This window comes from Phaethon aethereus (assembly GCF_964289735.1).
Source record: "Phaethon aethereus genome assembly, chromosome: 10".
NCBI lineage: Eukaryota > Metazoa > Chordata > Aves > Phaethontiformes > Phaethontidae > Phaethon > Phaethon aethereus.
The window spans coordinates 12998874-13020590 of record NC_138586.1 but is presented as its reverse complement, the minus strand read 5'-3'; the positions used below and the strand labels follow the sequence as shown (position 1 = coordinate 13020590).

At 50.4% G+C, this 21717-nt stretch overlaps 1 protein-coding gene across 2 annotated transcripts in view; it reads left to right on the top strand.

The window, feature by feature from the left end:
* The first annotated feature begins 4281 nt into the window (after nucleotides 1-4281).
* The window catches only part of LOC309408403 (gamma-aminobutyric acid receptor subunit beta-4), a 76295-nt gene continuing 58859 nt past the window's right edge, over nucleotides 4282-21717 (top strand). For both annotated transcript variants that reach the window (XM_082004218.1, XM_082004217.1), the window contains exons 1-2: nucleotides 4282-5669; nucleotides 9698-9786. In XM_082004218.1, coding sequence (XP_081860344.1) covers nucleotides 5590-5669; nucleotides 9698-9786 — 169 coding nt within the window. In that variant the 5' untranslated portion in view covers nucleotides 4282-5589. The remainder of the gene's footprint in view (nucleotides 5670-9697; nucleotides 9787-21717) is intronic.

Here is a 21717-nt window from a genome sequence, read left to right as displayed (position 1 = left end):
CCTGACTCACCTGCCTTCCCCATCTCCGGCCTTCAGGTACGGCTGGAGCAGATTGTCCCTGTGCCACAGGCTCAGCATGGTGTCACTGTCACCCTGCAGGTTGTCTGTGCATGGAAGGAGAAGGCTGTGGCATGGGGAAACCAACATGCATAGGCCTGTTCTTTCATTGTAGATGTGGGAGCTAAACCTTCTCAACAACCACAGCTATCACAGCACTTCTGCACTCTCATAATCAAAGGACCTTCATTTAACTGTACCATTTTTCAAGTGAAGGAAAGCCCAGACTAGATTGTGTCTGCAGTCTCGTAAGCTAAAGGACAGGGTGGAATGGGAGCTGGTGCATAAACCCATCTCCATGGACAATCCTTTCCCCCTTCTTTGCACACTTTCCATCCTCTAGTTAAAGAGATTTGAGCACAGAGGAGATGATAGTTACACAACAGCATGCAAAGCTCCGCTCACCAGTTCACCCATTCACGGTTGCTAAGAATGGTCAACATTTCCACTTACTCTGGAGAAGTCTGCACTATCATCTTGCAAAGTGATGAAGGATCTTTAATTCAGCAAAGATGGGGAACCCTGTATATACACTATGTCTCTGGGATATTTCCTCGACAATATGTAATATGTAGTATCTAGAATATGGTATGTCCAAGCAGAGGGGCTCCCAGGCATTGGGAATGATTTGTGAGTTAGAGGACACAGAGTTGCCAAAACGACAGTCCCAGCTGTCCAAGCAGTTGCCAGTAGCTGTCAGCCCCATGGGGTACATGGGGGTGGCAACTTGTGGTCTTCTCTTGCTAACACCTGAGGGTGATTAGGTGGCCCTATAACTGCTAACAGAGCATTTGTCCTGCAAGATAGCTTGAGGGAAAACCTTTCCTGCTGAAACCTAGTGCTGGAATTGCAAAGGCTCTCTGGCTTAGTGAGTTCAGTCCTGGACACAGCTGCAATAGGAGACAGAGGCTGTGTGCTACACCAAGTGGCAAAGCTTCCCGTGCCTCTGCCCTCCTCTATTTCCACCTCATGAGGTACACTTCATTTACTTTCAGGGTGTTTTCCACCTTCCATACAGGAATGCCAGCTCTAAGGATGAATATTTTCTCCTTTCCTGCAGGGCTTTTATTAAACTTCTGGTTTAGTGCCTGATTTGTTTTGCTTTCTCTTCTCTCATCCTTCTGCTTTAGAACAACTATCTTCTACTGGGAGTTGTTGGCTTGACAGAAGAGCCATCCATCCTGCCAGCGGGGAGAGGGGACTGGGAAGATTTTCCATCTTGATGGCAAGTCCTTGGGAAAAGCAGCACTTGCATGATAATCGTGATGGCAAGGGAAAGAGCTCCTTGTTCCCTCCTGCTGCAAGAGGGACACATGACACCTCCTCGGGGCAGGAGGTGACACAGCTAAGTGATACTGGTGGACCTGTATTTTGGATGCTCTCTAGTGCTAGTTCTAATTATTTCCTTATGTTGGATACTTTCTACTGAAATATCTACCCAGAATTCATTTGCTGAGTGCATCTGCGTGCTTGGAGGGGAGGTCTAAAACATGCCTTGGTGCTGGCAAAGCTCAGCCTCACTCTCCCTGTTTTTCCTAGAAGGTAGAGACAATCTGATTCACTGCCTCACTGCTTTACTCATACAACCCCCTCAGAACAGCACTGATCTCCCTCTCCCATGCTATGAACCCAAAGATGGAGGTTGAACATAGATGAAGACCCAGCAAGTGCTCAACTGTTAGACACAACCAACCAACCAACCAAGGGAATTGCACTGTCTCTGGTGGCTGTAAGCTTTTGGCACAACACTGCGACTTGGAGTTAGTGGTGGCCACAGGATAAGGAGGGATGTCAGGGTGTGGAGCTTGCAGCAGAGCAACAAGTACGAGAGGAAGGAAAGTGAACGATTTAATAGTGGAGGACAGCAAATGACCATGAACACAGTCCTCCATGGCCTCTTCAGAGTGACTACAGCCACCACATGTCATCTCTAGCAGCCTCTCACAGCTCTTTTTGGACTCAGAATATGAGCTTCAGAAAAGCCCATTGCTGGGCTATCATTGGAGGGCAGACAGCCCCCCAGCAGGGAAGAAAGACCCAGCATTTGGGATTCTGGGAGGGGCTCAAGGATGCCCATCTTCCTGAGGGCAAGAAACAAACACCTCAGTGAGCATCATCACATATCAGTGTGCATCAGCCTTAATGAGACTCAGCAGAGATGGGTGACTAATTCCAAACCAGTCCCTTATGCACAAACACGGCTTCAGGTAGATTATTCAAGAGCACACAACAGCTTCTTTGAATGCTGCTAAGAAATCAGCTTTCCAAAGTTTCCTGTTGTGGCTGAGTGGTCAGATAATTCATGTGACATGGTTTCTGCTCCCGACTGGGTGAACTTGCAAGCACAAATGTCACCATTTGTGAGCATAATTTTTCCTCTTCGTGTATGCCTCTGACATTTGCTTTCCACTTACCTTTTTGCCAGTAACATGAAATCATAGCTGGTGGGAGAGAGCAGTGCTAAGGGGCCAGAAAAGGGAGGAGTGCTAGGGCCTGACGAGGGGCTAAATGGGGCCTCTGGTGCCCAGAGCCTTGGCAGAGGCAAATGCTTCTTGTATCCAAGAGCTCCTCCTTGATACCCAGCAGCTTAATTCAGAGTAAGTGCTTCAGAAACACGCTGCTGCCAGGAGACCTGTGTGCTGGCAGCAGCAGATGAGGTCAATACTGTACCTGTACATCAGCCGGCGCCCGAGAGGCGCTGGGGCAGCTCATCCCAGGCTCAGGGCTCCTGGTGGTATACATGGGGAGATCTCTCAGGACCCTGGCATAGCCGGGCCACGGCTGGCTGTGCCCTGCACTGTGGAGCCAGGCACACTGGGTGTGGCACAAGTGATAGCACAGGAGACAAACTGCCCTGTGGAAATGGCAGGACCAGGTGCTTTTCAAGTTGGGGTTGAGCCTGACCAAGCACAGCCCAGATCTGCTGGGCCAGATCTCCACCTAGTTCCTCTTCACCAGGCACACGGGGAAACCCTATTGCTTTGGCCAGCCACCCCACAGCCCTTTAGCAAAGGTGACCCCCTCAGCTACAAGAATCAGGGAGCCACAAATTTCTGGGGGAGTTGACAAAGTACATATTGTTCATCACACCAGGGCATGTCAAAGCTAGGGCGCATCCTGGGGGGCATACGCCCTTCAGCACAGCAGTCAGCCCAGCACCGAGAGCCACGGCAGACAGGCAGCGGTTGCTTTGGGCTATGATGCAGCTGGATAGCACCAGCCATAGCTGCTTGAGTGCCTGCATCTAACTGCAGCCTGAGCCCTCCTTTTCCCACAAGCCTCACATGCTGGCTGCCCCCAGGACCTTTCTGCTGTGACAGGAGTCGCAGGGGAGATGGCCTGAGCTGTGACACCAGGACAGTGCATCACACAAGACAGCTTTTCCTTGTTTTAATGTCTCTGCATCGCAAAAGCTCAGCCTGGCCTGCAACAGGGAAGCTCTTCAAAATTGTCACTCTTCCATCCCTCTTTTTGGGAGAAGGAGATGCAGAGTATGTGATCTGTGGTGTGCATCTGATGAGGCAACCACGAAGAGCTATGCCAAGCTTGAGGGAAGGGAGCATTATCCAGAGCCAAGGATTTGCCCAGCTGCATCTGGGGCAGATCTCCCTGCAGGGAAGGGCAGGATGAGACTACTGCCCAGTGGCCACCGTGCATTGCCCTGTGCCTCTTCAGAGGCATTTTGGACCTTGTCCTGCCCAGCGGCAGTGACACATCTGCTCTGCGCTCTTGGCCCAGAGCGCTTTGGAGACTATCCACACACAGGTGTCAGCCAGTGCCAGAGGAGGGGAGACTTACCTGCTCAGAGGGTCTGCTCTGAGCTGACAGGCAGGTACAGAGGAGACAGCATCCAGGATGGTCCTGGCATGAGAGCTGGGACATTTCCTCCTTGCTTCTGCTCTGAGTTCAAAGTGCTGCTGGATCTCTTCTTTTTCTTAGGAAAAAATCCTCCATTACCGCATGCCTGATGTAGAGCTCCTTAATTGTATTACTTTTTTAAGATAAAGATCAGAAGCTAATGCACCGGAGGTTGTGACTGTGAAGGTTTCAATGGCTGTTGCCATTTCAGCAGGCAAAGCCACAGCACCAGGAGCTGATCCTCAGCGGCATTTCTGGAAGTTCAGGCTCCCTTTTCCCACAAACTGTATTGTACCCATAACACAGCACCCTCAAGGGAGAGCTGAGCATCTCTGCCGAGGTGTGCTTCCCTGGCCTAGGGAAGTCTCCAGCCCCACCAGAGGCTTCAGATCTTCCCCAGTGCCCCAGGAGGAAGCTGCCAGGCCACTCTGCCCCGTGGCACAGAGAGAATCTCAGTAAATCTTCTTTTCTCTCTCTGTGGCTGAAGGAAGAAGCTCAGCCTTTGCTGATCACACTATTTCAGGCAACCACAGCACCCATCAGCGCTTGCAGCTGGGCCACTCTTGTCCAGGCGCATCCCCCCACTTGCCAAAATGCCAACACCTTCCCATCCTATTCCCTGCTCCCACCTCCCTGGGAAGAAAAGAAAAAAAAAATGCCCTTTGCAAGCCAGCAGGGGTTAATGTTGTCAGCCATGACGTCAGGATCCCAGTTTGTCCGGAGAGTCCCCCTCCCCATCCACAAACTCCCTCTCTCCTCCCCTCCTCTTGTGACTTTGCAACGAGCAGCAAAACTCCACAGGAGCTGCGGCAACAGCACTAGGGAGACATCCAGTCCTCCCTCGGAGAGCAGCTCTTTCCGCAGACAGGGATTTATTTATTTTCTACACATGCATATATGTATTTATTTATTTACTGGGTTGCATTTGTTTTTCCTTTTTTTAACCCTTTCAGAAAAGTCCCAAACCTTACAAGTGATGAGCCCGAGATTTCCCTAAACTAAAATAACAGTACAGTGGCGTTGGCTTGCTTCCTCTTCCCCCTCGGAAGAAAAAGAGGGAGGGGGGAGCAAGTAGGTAAAATCCAGAATAAAATCGTATTGCTAGATAACTCACACCTCCCCCCTCACTCTCTCACACACACACACACACTCTCTCTCTTTCTCTTTCTCCTCCTCTTCTCTGAAGGTGGGTAGCAGGAGCCATGCAACATCTGCAGAACCGGATGGCAAAAGAGCAGGAGGAAAAATAATCCAAGTGGAGTGCTCAGGGCACACTGAGTTCTTTTATTCTTTTTCTTTTTTTTTGTTTTTTTCTTCTTCTCCTTCTTCTGCGTACCTGTGAGATTCAATTCGCATTTTGCTGAGCCCATTTTGGGGCATTTTATTTTTCTTTCTCTTGGGATTTTCTCCATTGCCAGAGGATGTCTCTTGTTGAGAGGATGCTGAAAGGAAGAAGAAACGAATTCTTTGACTGGCACTGAAGGAACGAGGGGGATATTTTTCCCCCACATTTTTTAGGTTTTTTCATTATTCTTTTTCTGTAGGAAATATTAACTGGGGGGGGTTGGTTTCTTTTTTCCCTCCCCCCCTTTTTTTGGAGGGGGATTTCAGAAGATCCATCCTTCTTTCCCCTCCCCTCCCAAGATTTTTTTTTCATCCTTCGTCTTTGTGGAAATGTGGACATTTCAGGCAGGCAGATTGAGTGGAATTGTCTCTGCTTTAGCAGCTCTTTGTCTCGCCTGCTGTGCGCAAAGGTAAGGATTGCGATTCCAGGCTCCAGGGACAAGGGGGGCTTGTTTGTTTTGTTTGGGGTTTTCTCCATCCATCTGTATGTGGGAAAGGGGAGGGGGTTCTTTCCCTAAATTCCTTCCCCTGCTGCCTGCTGTTGTTATTTCCCAGTCCATGTCATTTGAGGGGGAGGAGGGATGCTCATACATGAGATGTGGAGCAGGCTTTCCGCAGACGGAGCCCACCTCATAGCCCACTTGCAGCGCATCGCGTCCCATCATCCCCCCCGTAACCGACCAGGGGGGAAAATGGCAAAATGAAACAATTTGCTGGGGAACATGGTGTCGGTAGGAGCCGACGGAGTGCACAGCACCGAGCTGCGTGCATACGCACCCCGGCACAGGGCTGCCTCGGCCATGCCTGTGTCTGCGCACACACGGCACACACGCTCACGGCTGAGCACGCTGTGCCAGTACCAAAGCCCTGGCTCTGCGGTGTACGGGAAGCAACGCCTACGTCTGTGCCTCCACGCAGATTTATGGCGTGCAACAGCATCGTCTGTGGGTGCGATCCGTTCAGATACATCCCTGCATGTGCGCATTCATCCATGCCCCTTCGGGTGCACACACATGTGTATCGCAGCACATCTACGGAGCACAGCGCGCTTTACCTGCTCTGCCTGTAGCCGTGTAAATGTTCGCACTGACATCCCGCATACTCAAGCTGCAGCTATTCCTGCGTTTGCCCTGAGCACTCCAAGTGATCCAAGCAAGCAGAGGTGCAGGCACCCATCCAGCCTGGACGAGGTGTTCAGAGCACACCTGTTCACTCTGACACAGGCATTTACCCACTGCCTTCCCACGCAGGAGTAGTGCTGCCTGCTCCTCCTCACCCGCCTTCTCACCCATGCGGGCAGGTGAGTTTGTACCTCTGTGCTGATGGCGAGCATGAAGTCTGCTGGGGAGAGAGCTGTGGCATTTCCTTACTCAGCCATGCACACCGAGCAGCACGTTCCCGATACACACATGCAGGTCCCTGCACAGGCTTGCAGAGCTGTATATACAAAGGTTTATGTTCCCATAGGTATAAGCATGCACGTGCGCAGGTTCGTGCTCGCTTTACCCACACCACTCATGCATGGCTCCACTGTGTATGGGCACATACATGGGCACGCAGAGGCAGCGTTCAAGCAAACGTATAAAGAGCAATGCCCATGTCAAAAGCCTTTGCTCAGATGTGTCCTTGCATGTGTGTTTATATCTGCTTATGTCCAGGACTGATATTCGCCTATAGTCTGCATGTATATCTGTGCACACCTTGGAGACAAAACATTCTCCCATGTGTACATGCTTTCAGCTACTCCCACACAGCCCAGCCAGCAGCACGGTGCGCATATATGTAGATGTTTGGCTGCAAGTGTACGTGTATATGCGAAGCACATGCACACCCCCACAGAGTCAGGGACACAGCATTCAAAAATTCAGTTCGCAGGCTGGATGTACGTGCTCCATAAGCAGATGCAGACTCACCTTTGCCAGGAATAGCACTTAGATGCAGCTGCTCACCCACAGCTGGGCAAATGCACAACTTGCCTGTTCAGTAGGAGGGATGTTTTTTTGGATCAAAAGGAGCAATGAGAGGCAAGAGACCTTGTGCTTAATTTTGACACCAGTTTATTCCCTCACTAGGCCAACTTGTAGCTGATGAGGAGGAAAGAGCCCCTATTTCCCTCTTCCCACTCTGCCACTTTCTGCAGGGCCCCTGGCACATTGGTTCCTATCTCTGCCTCAATTTCCTTGCCAGTATTAAGGAGGTAACACTGCTTCCTGAGTTTATGGTGTCCTGTGTGAAGCTAAACAGAAGTCTAAATCCCTTGAGAAATACCTAGTGTCTATACTATGAATTTGGGAATCTATGAATATGGAAATCTATGTACCTTGGAATTAGTGTCCAGAGATGAACAAATGCTGGTGGCACACTATCAATCTACTGTGAGCATATATACGTAAGCACATACCTGCATAGAAATCCACAGGTGTAAGTGGACCTTGCAAGCTTAGGTGCAGTGCTGTGAAAATGTCCACCTGTGCATACCTCTCCGGCCTTTTTTCAATGAATAAAGCAATGCAGTGGAGAGCTGTACCCCTGTAAGGTGCATGGTCAAGGGATGCAGCTCAGACACCTCCCCCCCAGCACAAGTGCTGAACGGTTCGTCCATGCACCAAAGCTGGGCCTGGGAAGTGTGCTGTCTCACATCCACACACCCCTCTTCAGTTGAGAAATCCCTGCACATACACACCCTGTGTGTCCAGAGCCTTAATGCATGCCCGGTCTCACCACAGGTCCCACACACCTCCACCCATGGCTACACGGAGAGACTGGGCACCTGGGAACCCAGTCTCGGGCACCCACAAATGACTATTTCTGTGCACCTGCATAAAATGTGTCCACAGCCCAGTCTCATCATAACCCAATGGAGCAAGATCTGCACCCACAGTCACCTCCATGCAGTCTTGGATGTGGTCACACACATGCACACACATTTGTGCACTTCACAGCTGTACCCTTGAGCTCCAGCACTTTCATGTGTCTGGATGTCTGTGTGCACAGGCAGGGAGTCTGTACATCCTCCATACAGTCAGGAAAGCATGTCTGTGTGTGTGCGTGTGTGTGCAGACACACGGACATGTCAGCGCAAACCCCGGTGACCAGTGAGGCACAGGGCTGGCTGGCAGAGGCAGTGCTATGGTGCAGCTTTCCAGCTTGGCTTGGATGGATGCGGGAGGCGGTGTTGAGAGGGAAACATGCTGTTGTGGTGGGTGACTGCAAAGAGCAGGAGTTGTCATAGGCAGGGTCTCCATTCTCATGCAAAGCAGGGAACGAGGGTGACACTGAGGCTGGGTTTTCAGGCAGAAAACCTATATACCCCACAGCACTGAATAGGTTCAATATTTTTAGCATCCTCTGCTTTCTGGTTTCCCACACTCAGTTTTGCTTTGGCTCTTGGGCTGTTATTAGGGGGAGCTCCCTTCTTGCTGAAATGGCTGGAGGAACTTGATCAGCGTTAGGGAGGATGGCTGTCCCCCCTGCATGGAAGTCAGAGCGTTGGAAGGGAAAGGATTGCTGCCCTCGCACAAAGAGCAAAAGATGGACTCTCTTTTCCTGTCTCTGTCTCTTGATTTGTGTTGCTAAGAAGTCACCATGATGCCGAGTGACAAAATGAATTTTTACATGCCAAAGATCAGCCATATGTTGAGGCCATAGGACAAAAGCAGCATTGTTTTTCCCTTTACTTCAATAATATGAAGAAATACCTGGGTGCGCTGAGAAGCAGAGGTTGCACTGGGATGTGTGACAGTGCAGGGCACCTGCTGGGGTGGGACTTGTGTATTGGGGACCTCAGTGCGTGACAAGTCTGTGCTGTGCAGTGTGAGACTGGGAGCAAGTGCCCAGTGTGGCAGGGGAAGGGAAGTGAGCCCTGCAAAAGAGAGGCTGCAGCTGCCCTGTGCACGTCTTGGTGGAACAGAAAGGGTAATTTCCTCCTGCGTGTGAGTGTGAGCACCCACCTATGGGCAAGGCACAGCGAGGCATCCCAAGTGTGCAGGTCGGTGGCTGGGGACGAGGTGTGCGTGGTGAGTGGTGCCTGTGTTGAGAGGGGTACCAGCCTGGTGGGACCGCTGGGATGCAGGCACGCACCAGGCAGGAGCATAGGGGGATGGAGTTTGGAGTACCTAGTGGTCAGGGTGAGCTACAGAAGAGGAGCCAAAATACCTGCTGAGACTCCTGTGCCACCCCCAAAGATGGCTTAGAACCCCTGGCAGCCCCACGGGGCTTGTGTGCAGGCTGGGGGCCAAGACCTGCACCAGAGACAGAAAATACAAGTGAGAGAGGAAATTGGGAAGCTGTGCCCATGGCTGGGGTGTCTGTAGCTCACACAGGCACCTCGGTGCCATGGGGAGCGATGGGTGCTCTGGCAGTGCTGCCTGGCCGGGACCCGCTGCTGTGGGCCTGGTGGCACACGGGATGACGAGGACTCTCTTCTTTTGTCTTTCAGCCCATCCACTGGGAATATTTCTGTGGTGAAAGAAATTGTGGACAAACTGCTGAAGGGCTATGATGTCCGCCTCAGGCCTGACTTTGGAGGTATGGTGATGACCAGTCATGGAGAGCAGAGCACAGGGGCCATCGTGTGTCTGTGCTGCCGGCTCGGCTGCTCGCAACATGCACTACCCTTGTGAAACGCTCCCACCTTACTTCTCCCCTGTGCCCTGTTTGCTAGCCCCATCTCCTTCTTGCCTTCTCCCTCATGTTTCTTTCTGGCCTCCTGGTTTCCCTCCTGCTATCTATCTCCTCTTGCCATAACCAATTTCTGCAGACAGCTTGGGGGTTGTCCATGGTGTGATGTTTCTGGGGACATTTTGCTGGGACAGAGACTCTCTGCTTTTCCTCTACCCCAAAACTTTCCTCCATCACGGATAACAGGTCACCTTCCTCCACTTGCTGTTCCCAATGCCAGATTTTTTAGCTCTTTTCCCTGCAGAGGGCTGGGGTGTCTATTGGCAGGACTGTCGGTTGGTCTGCCAGGCTGGCCCTTCAGCAACAGTATGGGATAAAACATTCCCTGGGGAGCTGGTGGCCTCGTTGCTTATTCAGTAGGAGATGTGAGGATCTGCAATTCCTCTCGTGTCCTGTGAGCAAAAAGCAAAAAGGAGAATAGGAAGAGCCTTGTCTTTGTTGTGCTGGTGGAGATGAAACATGAAATAAACCTTGGGTACCGTTGTACTCCAGAGTACAGTTGAGGTTCTTTTGTTGGAGAGGAGCAGGCAGTGGAGAACCACAGCTGACCACATGGGGAGGGGGATTTAGAGGATTTCTGGCTTCAGCCTGCCGAGCTTGGCTGTTTTCAGTCTCTTCTGGGCAATGCTATTTCCCCCTCACGAGGAGATGTGTGGCATGGGGGCATCTTCAGCCTGTAGGAGGACAGGAACCATATCAAAATGTCCTTCTCTAGATGACTGCTGGGAAGTAGGTTCATGCTTGTGGTTTTGAGGGGCAGACATGCCAGGGCCAAGTCCATGGGATGCGTTTTCTCCCAAAGGGCCTGATCCAGAGTTCCTTGGAACTGGGGGCGGGGGGAGGGGGGGTATGTGTGTGGAATATCCCCACCGATTTCATCAGGTTTTGAAGTCACGTCAGTGTATTCCAGTTTCCCATGACCCCACGAATGAACCTGTCCCTCCCTGAAACTTCTGGTTTCCCTGCACCTCACCCAAACCTGCCCCCAGCCGCTCACCGCCCCTTTCCCTTTGGCACAGAACGCCTCCCCTCCCCGCGCCGTCCCCGCTGGGGACGCTCCCAGGGTGGAGTGGCAGCTTTCGGGTGCTGCTGGGCCCTGGTCTCATGGAGGACTGTGGGGTGGGGGAGATGCTCATCCCTCCATAGTGCACAGGGGGTATCTGGGGCGTCACTTCAGTGCAGGGGGAACACTTTGGGGAGGCTTTCAGTGCTCTGCAAGGAAACGGGGTTCCCCCCTCTCCCTTCTCTCCTTTGAACATGGGATTTGACTTAAAGGCTCTGTCTGAGGAACCTAAAATGTCCCTATTAGCTGACCAGCCCCAATCACAGGAATTGGTGCAGTCACATTTTACGAGGGGGAGAACTGCAGATACGACATCAAAACTGCAAGAAAACCATATTGTAAGACATTGAGATGATTATGATGCAGTAAAACAGTAGGTGGTCTGGCTCTGTGGAGGCACAGAGCAGAGGGGTGCAGTGGAGAAATGTGGGGCTGGAGGTCCAGGAGCCCAGGTCCCTTTCACAGCCTGTTTGCTGTGACGCCAGGTCCCCAGCGCATCCATCCACCCCCCCAGGACATGGACCACTCCTTCCTTCAGCCTGGGCAGGGCTGCATGGGGCTCAGCGCAGGCGGTGCTGCTGACCCTGCCAGGTCTGTGCAGTGCGCGGGCTGGGCTCGGCAGCACTGTGCCCTTCCTGACTGTAAAATGGATGTTTTTGGGCAACCATTGCATTTTATTTGAATTTGCTCCGAATTCCCAAAGTACAAACTGCACTTTCCCTCACTCAAGCAAAGAAATAGAAAGATGACGGTAACCCTCTTTCCTGCACTCATTTCACTTTTGCCTTTCACCCTTTCTTGTCCTTCCCTCTGCTCATGAGTACAAAGTCCCAGCTGGCAGCACCAGTGATGGTGCCTTTGGTGCTCAGTGTGCAGGGATGCCCTAACTCTCAGCATGTCTGGCCCCCTTTCCCTGAGGATAACCTTATCTGGACAAAATTTTCCCTGCAGCATTTACAGATGAGAGAAGAGGTGAGTCTGAAAGCAGAAGATCATTAGCATTATGAGCCCAGGGAAAAGCGGTAGAAGTTTTCTTGCACCACTGCTGTCCCCAGAGCTCACCAGTTCTCTGAGGTTTTGGACCAAATCCATTCCTAGGAGAAATCCAGTGGGATCATGCCAGGATGCATCTAATCCTTCATGGCTTCTAGGTTATCCACAGCCAGGCTGTGGAGAGAGAAAAATGCCCCCCAATAAATTGTGTGCAGCTGGAAAAGGCACACCTTGGGCAAAACGCTGTAAGCTGCATGTATGCAGACCTGCCGTCTCTCAGGGACACGTGGGACTGGACTGAACCCCAGTCCCAGCACCCTCTGAGGAGTGGGCTGTTCTCCAGGACACTGCCCTGCAGCCCACCTCATGCCCCACTTAGACCATCCTGCCACCCCTCGGCTGCCTTCCAGCTGGGCAAGGTGGGTATAAGCCACCTCTGCTGGGGAAAGCAATCACTCTTCACTCACTTGTGCTCTCTCCCCAGGAAGACCAGTTAGGATGAGCTGTGAATGGTCGAGACAGCATCTTGGGGTGCTGGCAGGTCGTGCTTAGAGCCATCTCCCCCAGAGGAACAGCGTGGGCCTGTCTTGGGGCTGGCCCAGCAGTGACCGAGGGGTCTGGCTGGACAGGCAGCTGCCTGCAGGAGCAGTGGCCAGGACTGGAGCAAAGCAGCTACTGCTCAGTTTCCTGTGAGCCAGGCTGAGCTGCTCCAGAGAGCACCTCTACAAGCCAGCGCCCTCGTCCCTCTGCAGCTCAAGAATGAGCGCGTTGGGGGCAGGAAGATCAGAGCAGCCAGTGCTGAGCACCCTGGGTGTGCAGGCAGAGAAAGGTCCTTCCCAGACAGATTCCCACATGAGAAATAAAATCCACAAAAGTGATAAACCAGGCTGCCCTCCCTTCCTCCCTCCTCTGCTTTTTCCCTGCTTGCTTTCCCTATCTCTTCCTCCTACAGGAAAGTTATTTCCTTCTTGCCATCCTTCGCCCACATCAGTACCTGGTGGCAATCATCCCTGCACTGTCCCCCACCATGGCTTTGCAGGCAAGGTACCACCTCCGCGTCCTGGGGTGCCTCCTCCACGCGCCCATGGTTGCTGCCCACAGAGCAGGAGGGAGCTGGGGACCTTTGGATGTAGAGACACTGAAAGACCCTGTTCCCATGTACCATCCGTGCTCCTTGCCATGGTGAGGCAGATCTTGCAGTTCTCAACCCTTCCAAGAGAGCCAGTGCTTCCTCAGCAGAGCAGCCCCAGGCTGCCGTTCCTCATCCCAGCACCCCCGCCATCCCTGGGATGTGGTGCTTCAATGGCTCCAAACACTCCCCAGAAAAAAAACCTCACAGCTCCCCAGTCCTTTTTTTCTGAGAGAGAAAGAGAACTCCAACTAATACCAAAAGGAGGACAGGCCTGCTGGGGATTGCAGTTCACTTTTTAATTTTGAGATGCCTCGTTAGCTCTGGGCCGAGCTGAGTGGCTGAGAAGCATCAGCCACTCGCTCTCTTCCCCTCTTCCCCACCTCCTTGGAAACCCATTAGGCCGACGAGCAGGTCAGCTCTCAGGGGTGGTGCTGTGGCAATGAGTGTGACGTGCTCGTCTGAGGAGCTGGGCTGAATGGGGGGACACGCAGGAGAAAGGGGGAAAGTTGGAGCCATGTGGGCGTTATGGAAAAATCTGGGAGCACCACCTCTAGAAAGCTGTCCTGGCTCGGTGGGGGCAGCCCAAGGGGTCAGGCATCAGGTGAGGTGGACTGGAAGGGGTGGCGTTGAGGGGGATGCTGTGGGGCCAGCAGGTACATCAGTTCTTGGGGTGCAGATGATAAACCTTTCCAACCTGGGGAGCCCTGAACACACCCCTCTAGCTTCTCAGCCACTGTCCTTCAAACCTTAGAGTAGTACACCACGTTGGGGGGATGTGGGACATTCGCAGGGTGGGATATGTCGGGACCACAAACGTCAATTTTCATGGGCTGAGCAAGGGAATAGTCTGGGGCTGAAAGGGTAGGGGGTCATTGCAAAGCGGGTCTGAGGGGTTTGGCAAGGATTGTGGTGGGGATCTGGAATGGTCTTGGAGGAGGGATTTGCAAGGTGTAGGAGGAAGATCCAGCCCAGGCTCTTGGTCTGCTGAAGAGGGAGATCTCTGTCCTGGTACTGCAACATCGGCAACGATGCAGAATGAGGTCTTTTGGCAAGGTGTGCTGGGGAGCCTGCTCAGCTCTGGGAGAGCAGGGCAGTGCATCTCACAGGGAGATCATATGGCAGGTGGGTGTCATCCAGCTGGTCCCGGCCTGGGCCAACAGTATAGGGTGCACTGCTCAGCAGGTGTATTGCAAGCCACAGGACAGTAAGGCAAGCAGGATGATCATGTTTTAGGACTGGATGAGCAGGGGATGCTGCAGATCAGGTCTGGGAAGCACTGGGGGAGAGAGAGAGCTTTCAGAGCAACAGCCTGGTTCTTAGGCACTCACTTTCAGATGCGTTAGTTCCATAGGAGGAAAAAAAAAGAAAGAAGAAGAAAAAAAAAAAAGCAAATGCAGACTGTATTGCCCCAGGGTAGAGAAGGCAATGAAGGAATGGCAGAAGGATCCCACTTGAGCTCAGTGACTCAGCTGCTCTCTGTTGGTGCAACGTTTCCAGCCCAAAACTTTGCAAGAGTTTCAAGCAGATGGCTTTGCTTCCCAGGAGAGGATGGAAAGGAGACCCTGTATGGTTTCCCAGCATCATTTACAGATCTAGTTAGCCAAAAGCAGGGTGAGTGCATTCTCTGCTCCTAAACCTTAGGCTATCTAGAGTGTAGGGTTCATCTTGTTTCTCCTGGGTGGTGTGCACAATGTCTGAAAATGCCTGGTGAAAAGGGAGTGACTGGGAAACCCTCAGGATTACACAGTAAATCCTGTGTTTCCATGCCTGTGGGTTCAGCAGCCTCCCCTGCCCCATTTTTAATTCAAAATCCCCTAAGGACAATTAGCGTTTATGGGGTCTTGGGTTGAAATGAGCCTGTGTCCTGCTCCTCATCTGCTCCACAGCTTGGACCCGGCTTCCCAACTCTCGTCACCCTTGCCCAGTCTCACCCCTCTCCTTTGACACCCAACCCCCTGCTTAGCTGCAATATCGATCCTGTCTCTCCCCTGCCCCTCCTGCCTTCAGCCCCTCTCTCCTCCATCACACCTGCACCCTCTTGGGGGTCCAGCCTGTCCCCACATCCTGCTTGTCCTGAAGCGTTTCTTCTTCAAAGGCCATTGCAAATTCAGTGGACCCAGGAATGAAATCCTCAGCTCTTCCCTGCATAACAGCATCACTTGAAACCCAGAATTGTAAAAATAAATGATTGCTGATGCATAAAGTGTTGCATTGAAGCATTGTCAGTAGTTCAGGGCTCTGAAACTGGCGGAGCTGCCAGGCTGAGCGGCTGCGTTGGCTGGCACGAATGCGGCAGGAGGCGGGGGCTAAGCCCTGGCCCACCAGCCCTGCGTGGCTGGGAAACAGCTGGTCTTAGTGGTCCTGTACTGGCAGGAATGGGAATTTGGTTTCTTATGTAGTCAAGACTGGTGGTATTGCACATTGTTAAGGCTTTCTGAAAATGTCCCTGTTTTCCACTGCGTTATAAGGTTCAGCCACAGTGGCTGTGTTTTTTTCCATGCAGCTAGCTTGCTTTGACTATTTGAAGGGGAAGGTGGAAATTTTAGGCTAAATGATGCAGAAATTTATGAGAAGAGGATGAGGCATGCACATGTTGTGGTTTTTTCCTCTCCTAAAATGTTGGGGGGTGAAACTGGCAGCATCTCCAGCAGGGCTGGCCCAGGTGCACGTGTAGCAGGCGGGTTCCCGTGGCCACCAGTGACCTGGCTGGCACCAGTGCCGTAGACCCACCACCTCCGGTGCCGGTGCAGCATCCCAGAGTGGTGGTGCCGCAGGAGGGGCAGGGTGTGGGGCCGGGTGCTGGTCCTGGGCTGCCTGTCCCCAGGGCATTAGGAGCTGCAGACCTGCCTTTCTAGGGCTTAGTCCTCGGCTCTCCATCTCTCTTCCCCTCCACTTCTGTGACAAAAATCTCAGAGCATCCAGATTAAATTTTCCCTACTCTTCTGAGATGCCTTGAGCCAACTCTTTTGCGTGCTTTGGGGCAGGGAATTGAGATTTAGCAGGCAGGCACTCCTCATGTCAGGGCCATCTCCTTCACTGTCTGCAGGAGAAATTGCCCAGAGCTGGACACAGGGTTAAGCTGAAATGCTGCACTTCACAGAGCCTTACTACAGTGGGACATATCGCCCTTCCTTTCCTATACCCTGGCAGGGCGGAGGAGCAGCTCTGGATTTGAAAGTAGGGGGGTAAATATGGGATTGGGGAAATCTGCAAATTGGGGAAGGAGAGGCCCGAGCTGTTTTGAGAAGTCTGCAAACCTCAGTGTCACCCAGGGCCAAAGAAAAGGTGGATATGCCACTAGGGCTGCCAGTAGTCCTTCCTGAGAAAAGGGTGTTAAGAAAAGGATGTTCTTGGCCAGTAAAACTGGCTGCAGCTGTGCAGCCCTCATTTCCTCCCCCATTTACATGACTTCTGGCTCCAGACCATGGGTCACATCTTCTCTAGGGCTAATCCAGAAGGAAGATGACAATCTCCTGCTGTTGTGTCTTACTTCATTAACTGAAGTGGCAGGAAATGAAAGGATCTAGTCCTTCTTGGGACATATGTGGATGTTAACACATTGCCACATGATGGAATTTCTATTTTTTTCACTTTGCTCTTTTTATAGGAAATACATAGTGTGAAAAGGACTTTGAGGCTGTAAAGTCAGACACTCAGGACTTCAGAAAAGCCAGAATTGGGATTTCTCCTTGGATCTATATTTGGTCCCCTTGTGAGGGTGCATCAGGAGGCAAGGTCCAACAGTGGTTTCCTCCTGAACACCTCTACAGAGCACACAAGAGATGCCATTTACACATGGAGTTCATCTTTCTTATTCCCTTCATTCAAGAGGGGGACAGGCTGGGAGCATGGCAGTGGGGACTAGCTGAGGTGGTCACAGCAGGTGATTAGGACAGGTTGAGCCAGACTGCAGTGAGATGCATGTCTCATACAAAGTCTGGGAGGAGCAGGCAAAGACCATCTTGGACTCCTGCTTTCTTGGCTGTTCTGTATTGAGACCTGCTCTCAACACAGAATTAGCTGTTTTTATAACTGTTGTCAAGCTCACCAGTACAGCATGAACATGTTCACACCTCCCCTCTGAGGAGTCAAAGGTATTCCTTGCTGTGGGGTGCCCAGACAAAACACCTGATTTTGCAAAATACTTAGCAGCATTGTGGTCAGCACACTGCGTCTTCGAAGCACAGCTCCTATTGATTTCAGCCACAGCTGTGTGTGCTCAGCCCCAGTGCCCCAAGAGAGAGACACACAGAGTTCATGAAAACCTGTGAGGTTTAGGTGATTTATGTAGGAACCCCTGTGACACATACAGTCCTGGAGAGCAGGACTCAGCTGCCACAAACATCTTCTTTCCTTTCCTGGAGACCTCTCCCTCACTCACTGCATGGCTATCAGCTTCTTCAGCAAATCAGGCAGGGACCCCACTGCCAGCACTATCCTTCGATATATAACCCTGTGTCATCTTCGGAGCAAATCCATCCTCTATCAAACAAGGAAAAGGAATGAACAAGGATCCTGTAGACTGTTTAATTAAGAACTAGCTCCATAACATGCATTCAGCACTGGGCACCCTTCCACCTAACTTTCATCCATTTTGTTTTCTCATGCATTTTTTTGAGTGCAATAATGCAATAATATTAGACCAGTCCCTTCCTCCAGTGTTACAGAGCTCGCAAACTTCTTGCTGCATGCTGAACATATTTGTGCGTTCTTCTGTGGCCACACAAGATCCTTATTATCCTCCTTCAGGAAGCTCTGACACAGAGCGGTGGAGGGAGTTTTGGGTGGAATGATGAAGAGAGCAATGAAGGTGAGTTCTCCTGAGTCTCAGCCCAGAGTCAAATTGGCCTTGAGTTTCTGAGCAATCTGTGTGCCTGCCCTAAAGCTGCGCTTGGTAGTACCAGGCATTGTTCTCTGGATTTGGTATCCAGTGGAGGACATGAAGTCTTGCTGTTGTCCATTAAGCCAGTATTCTTTCACGGGAACTGGAGGAGATGTTGATTCTCATTTTTGTTCCAAAGCCCATGTTGGATAATTGCATCCGGTTGCCTTCCTCCTTCCTTTTTACCCTCAGCTGGTGCAGTCTTTCCCTGCAGCTCTGCTCAGCCCCTGACTTTCAACAAGCCCCCCCTTTCCAACGATGCTGGAGTTAGTCTACAGCAGTGCACTGTGACTAGCAAGGGGCTCTGAGGTATCTCTAAAAGAAAGATGTCATCGTCATTTTAACAAAGCATTTATTCCGTGAATTTTGCCTCTTTTCTTAGTCATAGATTTTTTATGACTGAATACAATGCATTCAAGTTATTGATTAGTAGAATAATTCCAATACTTCTCAATTAATTAGCTGATTACATGCAGATTGTTGTTTAAAGCCAGTCTGGAGGATGTTTGTCATCTCACCTGGATCCATCTTCCTCCTTGACTAACATCTACGTAACAACATTTCTGAGATTATTCCTGCCAGTAAACTTGCCTTCGAGGGACTTCCGCTGAAAGCAAAATGTAAAAAGAGTGTAAAACCCATTAGTACAAGTCCTTTTGATTACTCAGAATATATTCCCACAGCCCTAGAGCTATTCATCAGAACAGCTTTACATATCTACATTGTTCATTTCCTAAGACTCCCAATATCCCAGTTAGGCAGAAAAATGTTTTTAACGTGCATAGTACAAAGTATAAAAGCCAAGGAATACGCTGTAGTTTTACTGCTACATGAAAGACAGACTGTGTGTGCATGTCACTTTTCTTACCTATGTCTGGTTCAAAGAAAAAAATTTGGAGGCTACTAATGTGTCAGGCTGAACTGATGTAAGATGGTTCTTCAGCAGTAGTGACAGTGTTTGGTGCAGAAGTCTGTAAGATCCATTCCTGCAGATAGCCCTTGGTGGGGTTTGTTAAGTGTCTATTTATATCTTGATATTTCATGTGAAATATCATGCACTTGTTAAAACATGACTAGAAACATGGACAAGACAAATGATGCACTTAACGATGACATAAAGCCCATTAAAGAAATTCACATCACGTATGTGAGAAAGAGAAACGTTGGACAGTGGAGCCCTATAGCATGAACAGATTGGTCAAATAAACAGATATTCTGGAGATCCAGTGATTGATCCTGTTCCCATTAAATGGAAAGAAACAGAGGTCTTCTCAGTCAGCCCTTTCTCCCAGGCTGTAGGGGCAACACTGTTTGCTTTGAGCAGGGTATGAATTTCAGGCTGGTTTGGGGAACACTGATCATGCAGTTCCTATAGGCTATTCTTCTGGTGTTGGCATTTATCCTTGGTTCTGTGTCAGAACTAAAACCTCTTTTTCTTCTCTGATCTATCCCCTTCCCCTTCCTGTTTCTCCTGCTCTTTGCAGTCCTGCAGGAATAGTGCTGTTAAGTAATTGTGCACTTACAGATGTCTGTACTTGTTACAGGGGTGAGCCTCAGCCAAACCTACGATGGCTTGAATTTCCCTCCTCAGACCTCAGGACCTCTTAGCTCAAATCTGGGATGGCTCTGAGTACAGTTATAGTTGGAAAAGAGCCTCTGTAAAAATTACATCTTGTTGTTCCATATTTATTCTCCCTCAGTGGTTTCCATGTCAAATTTGCTCAGTTTACCAGTCAAAACAAGATATTTCTACCTGCCAGCTGTGCCAGCTCAGCCTGGGCTCTGGAAATCAAGCTGTGCTCTCTCTGCTCTGGACATCATCACCAGCCAAAAAGGATTCTCGAATCAGGGCTGAACTGGATGTTATTTTGATTATGCGCGAATATAATTTGTTCTCAGCTAGTATTACGGGCTCTGTGTGACAGATAACAGCAAGGCTTCTGTGCTGTACAAACATTGACTAACAAATCTTCTTCACTACCTGTGGGATGGTGGATCACCATTAGGTCCATTTTACATCTAGGGGACACCAAGAGGAGGCAACTTGTTGGGCATGACACAGAAAACCCATGGCAGTGCAAGGAATAGCAACTGGGAAGTTCTGCTTCCTGCTGTTGCTCTTTATTCATGAGAACAGACCTGAGCACCTTCGGGGCCTACTTCTTGCTGCAGAGAAATGGAAGGGGTATAAGCATAGGAAGGGCTCTCATATGCAATGGGCATTAATTTTGTTCACAAATAATTCCCGTTCTAGTTGATGGAGCAAGAGGGCATTCCCCACCATCCTTTCCAGAAAAACTGAAATTTTGAAAATATGATCATTGGCTGAATATTTCAAAAATTATATGTGGCAGATAACATACTAACTGTGTATGATCACGTCATATAGTAGAAAAAGTAGGAAGAGTGTCCTGGCTACTGCACTAGTTCCAATGTTCACTCTTCTTGTGCTTCTGTGATGAATCTCACCACAGGCCATCAGCAAGAAGGGACACCAGAGCCTTCCCTGTCCCAGTGTGAGACTCCGCTCTCTGAGCCCACAGGGTCATTGCAGCCACTAAAAGCCACGGTAGGCTTTTCTCTACTACGCAGACCAACCCCTACCGAGAGCAATGGTAGATGTGACCCAGAAATAGTGTGCCTTACTTCATTGCTATGACGGTTTATCATCCCATGCTTGCATTTGGGACAAAGGCTCATCAGTCAGCTGAGATGCGAGAACACCAAGCTGCCCCTTTCTCTTCCACAGGTCGTAACAGCAGCTGTGCCACAGAACCAGAACGGGTTTTCTGATCAGGAGATCTTTCCAAACACATCTCCTCAGCTGCCAGGCATCTTCCTGGTGTTCTTCTTGGTCTTCTCTTACACATTGACCACAGCGAGACAATCCACCTGCAGGCTTCTTTCTTTAAGGGAGATTTGTGTTAGTGAGACCACAGCAGATGACTCCTCCAGGTTGGGGGAAACTTGTGCCATAGGAAAGGCCAAGTTCGGGGGCTGCACTGGGCAGTTCAACAGGGAACACATAAAGAAGGAGGCTCCCCATTGCAGGTGGCAAAACTCTGGGTATAACATCAGAGACTGTCACACCAGGAGAGATGTGAGCTTACTAGTGGGACATTGTCACCTGAAGAAGGAAACCTCCTCCAGCTGGGGAATAGGTCTGCAGGAAAGCCTAGACTGCTGGCCTCTGGGGAAGGGTCTCAGCTTGGTAGGAAATTTTTGGAAGTGGGGGAGAGGATAGGCTATGAGCTGAATTTTTCTTCTTATCCTTCTTTCATAGCAAAAATAGAACATTCATCACAAATTTCCCGACATGTTTTTCTTCTGTATTGCACACTAGCTCTTGCTAGCATTTGAAGCTAGAGAAAAAAAATTGATGAGTACTCAAGTTAATAATGCGTGATTATTATGTTGATGAATTGCTGGAGATGAATATATATGCAAAAGCTCTGCAAGATTCGCTCATCCATGCACCCTGAGTAAAAGAAATTATTTTGATGAACAAATGGCAGTTAGTTCTATCTCTTAATAAGAGGTGCTGGGGTAAAAGATAACCTGGTAACTTTTGTCCTGCTGAATTTCCAGGACACTTCTGCAAATTGATCATTACTGAAATGATGGAAACACCAGCACAGGGGTCAATCTTTCAAAAGTGACCAACTTACTTACAAACTTGAATTCTTCTTCCTACAAAACTTGCAATTC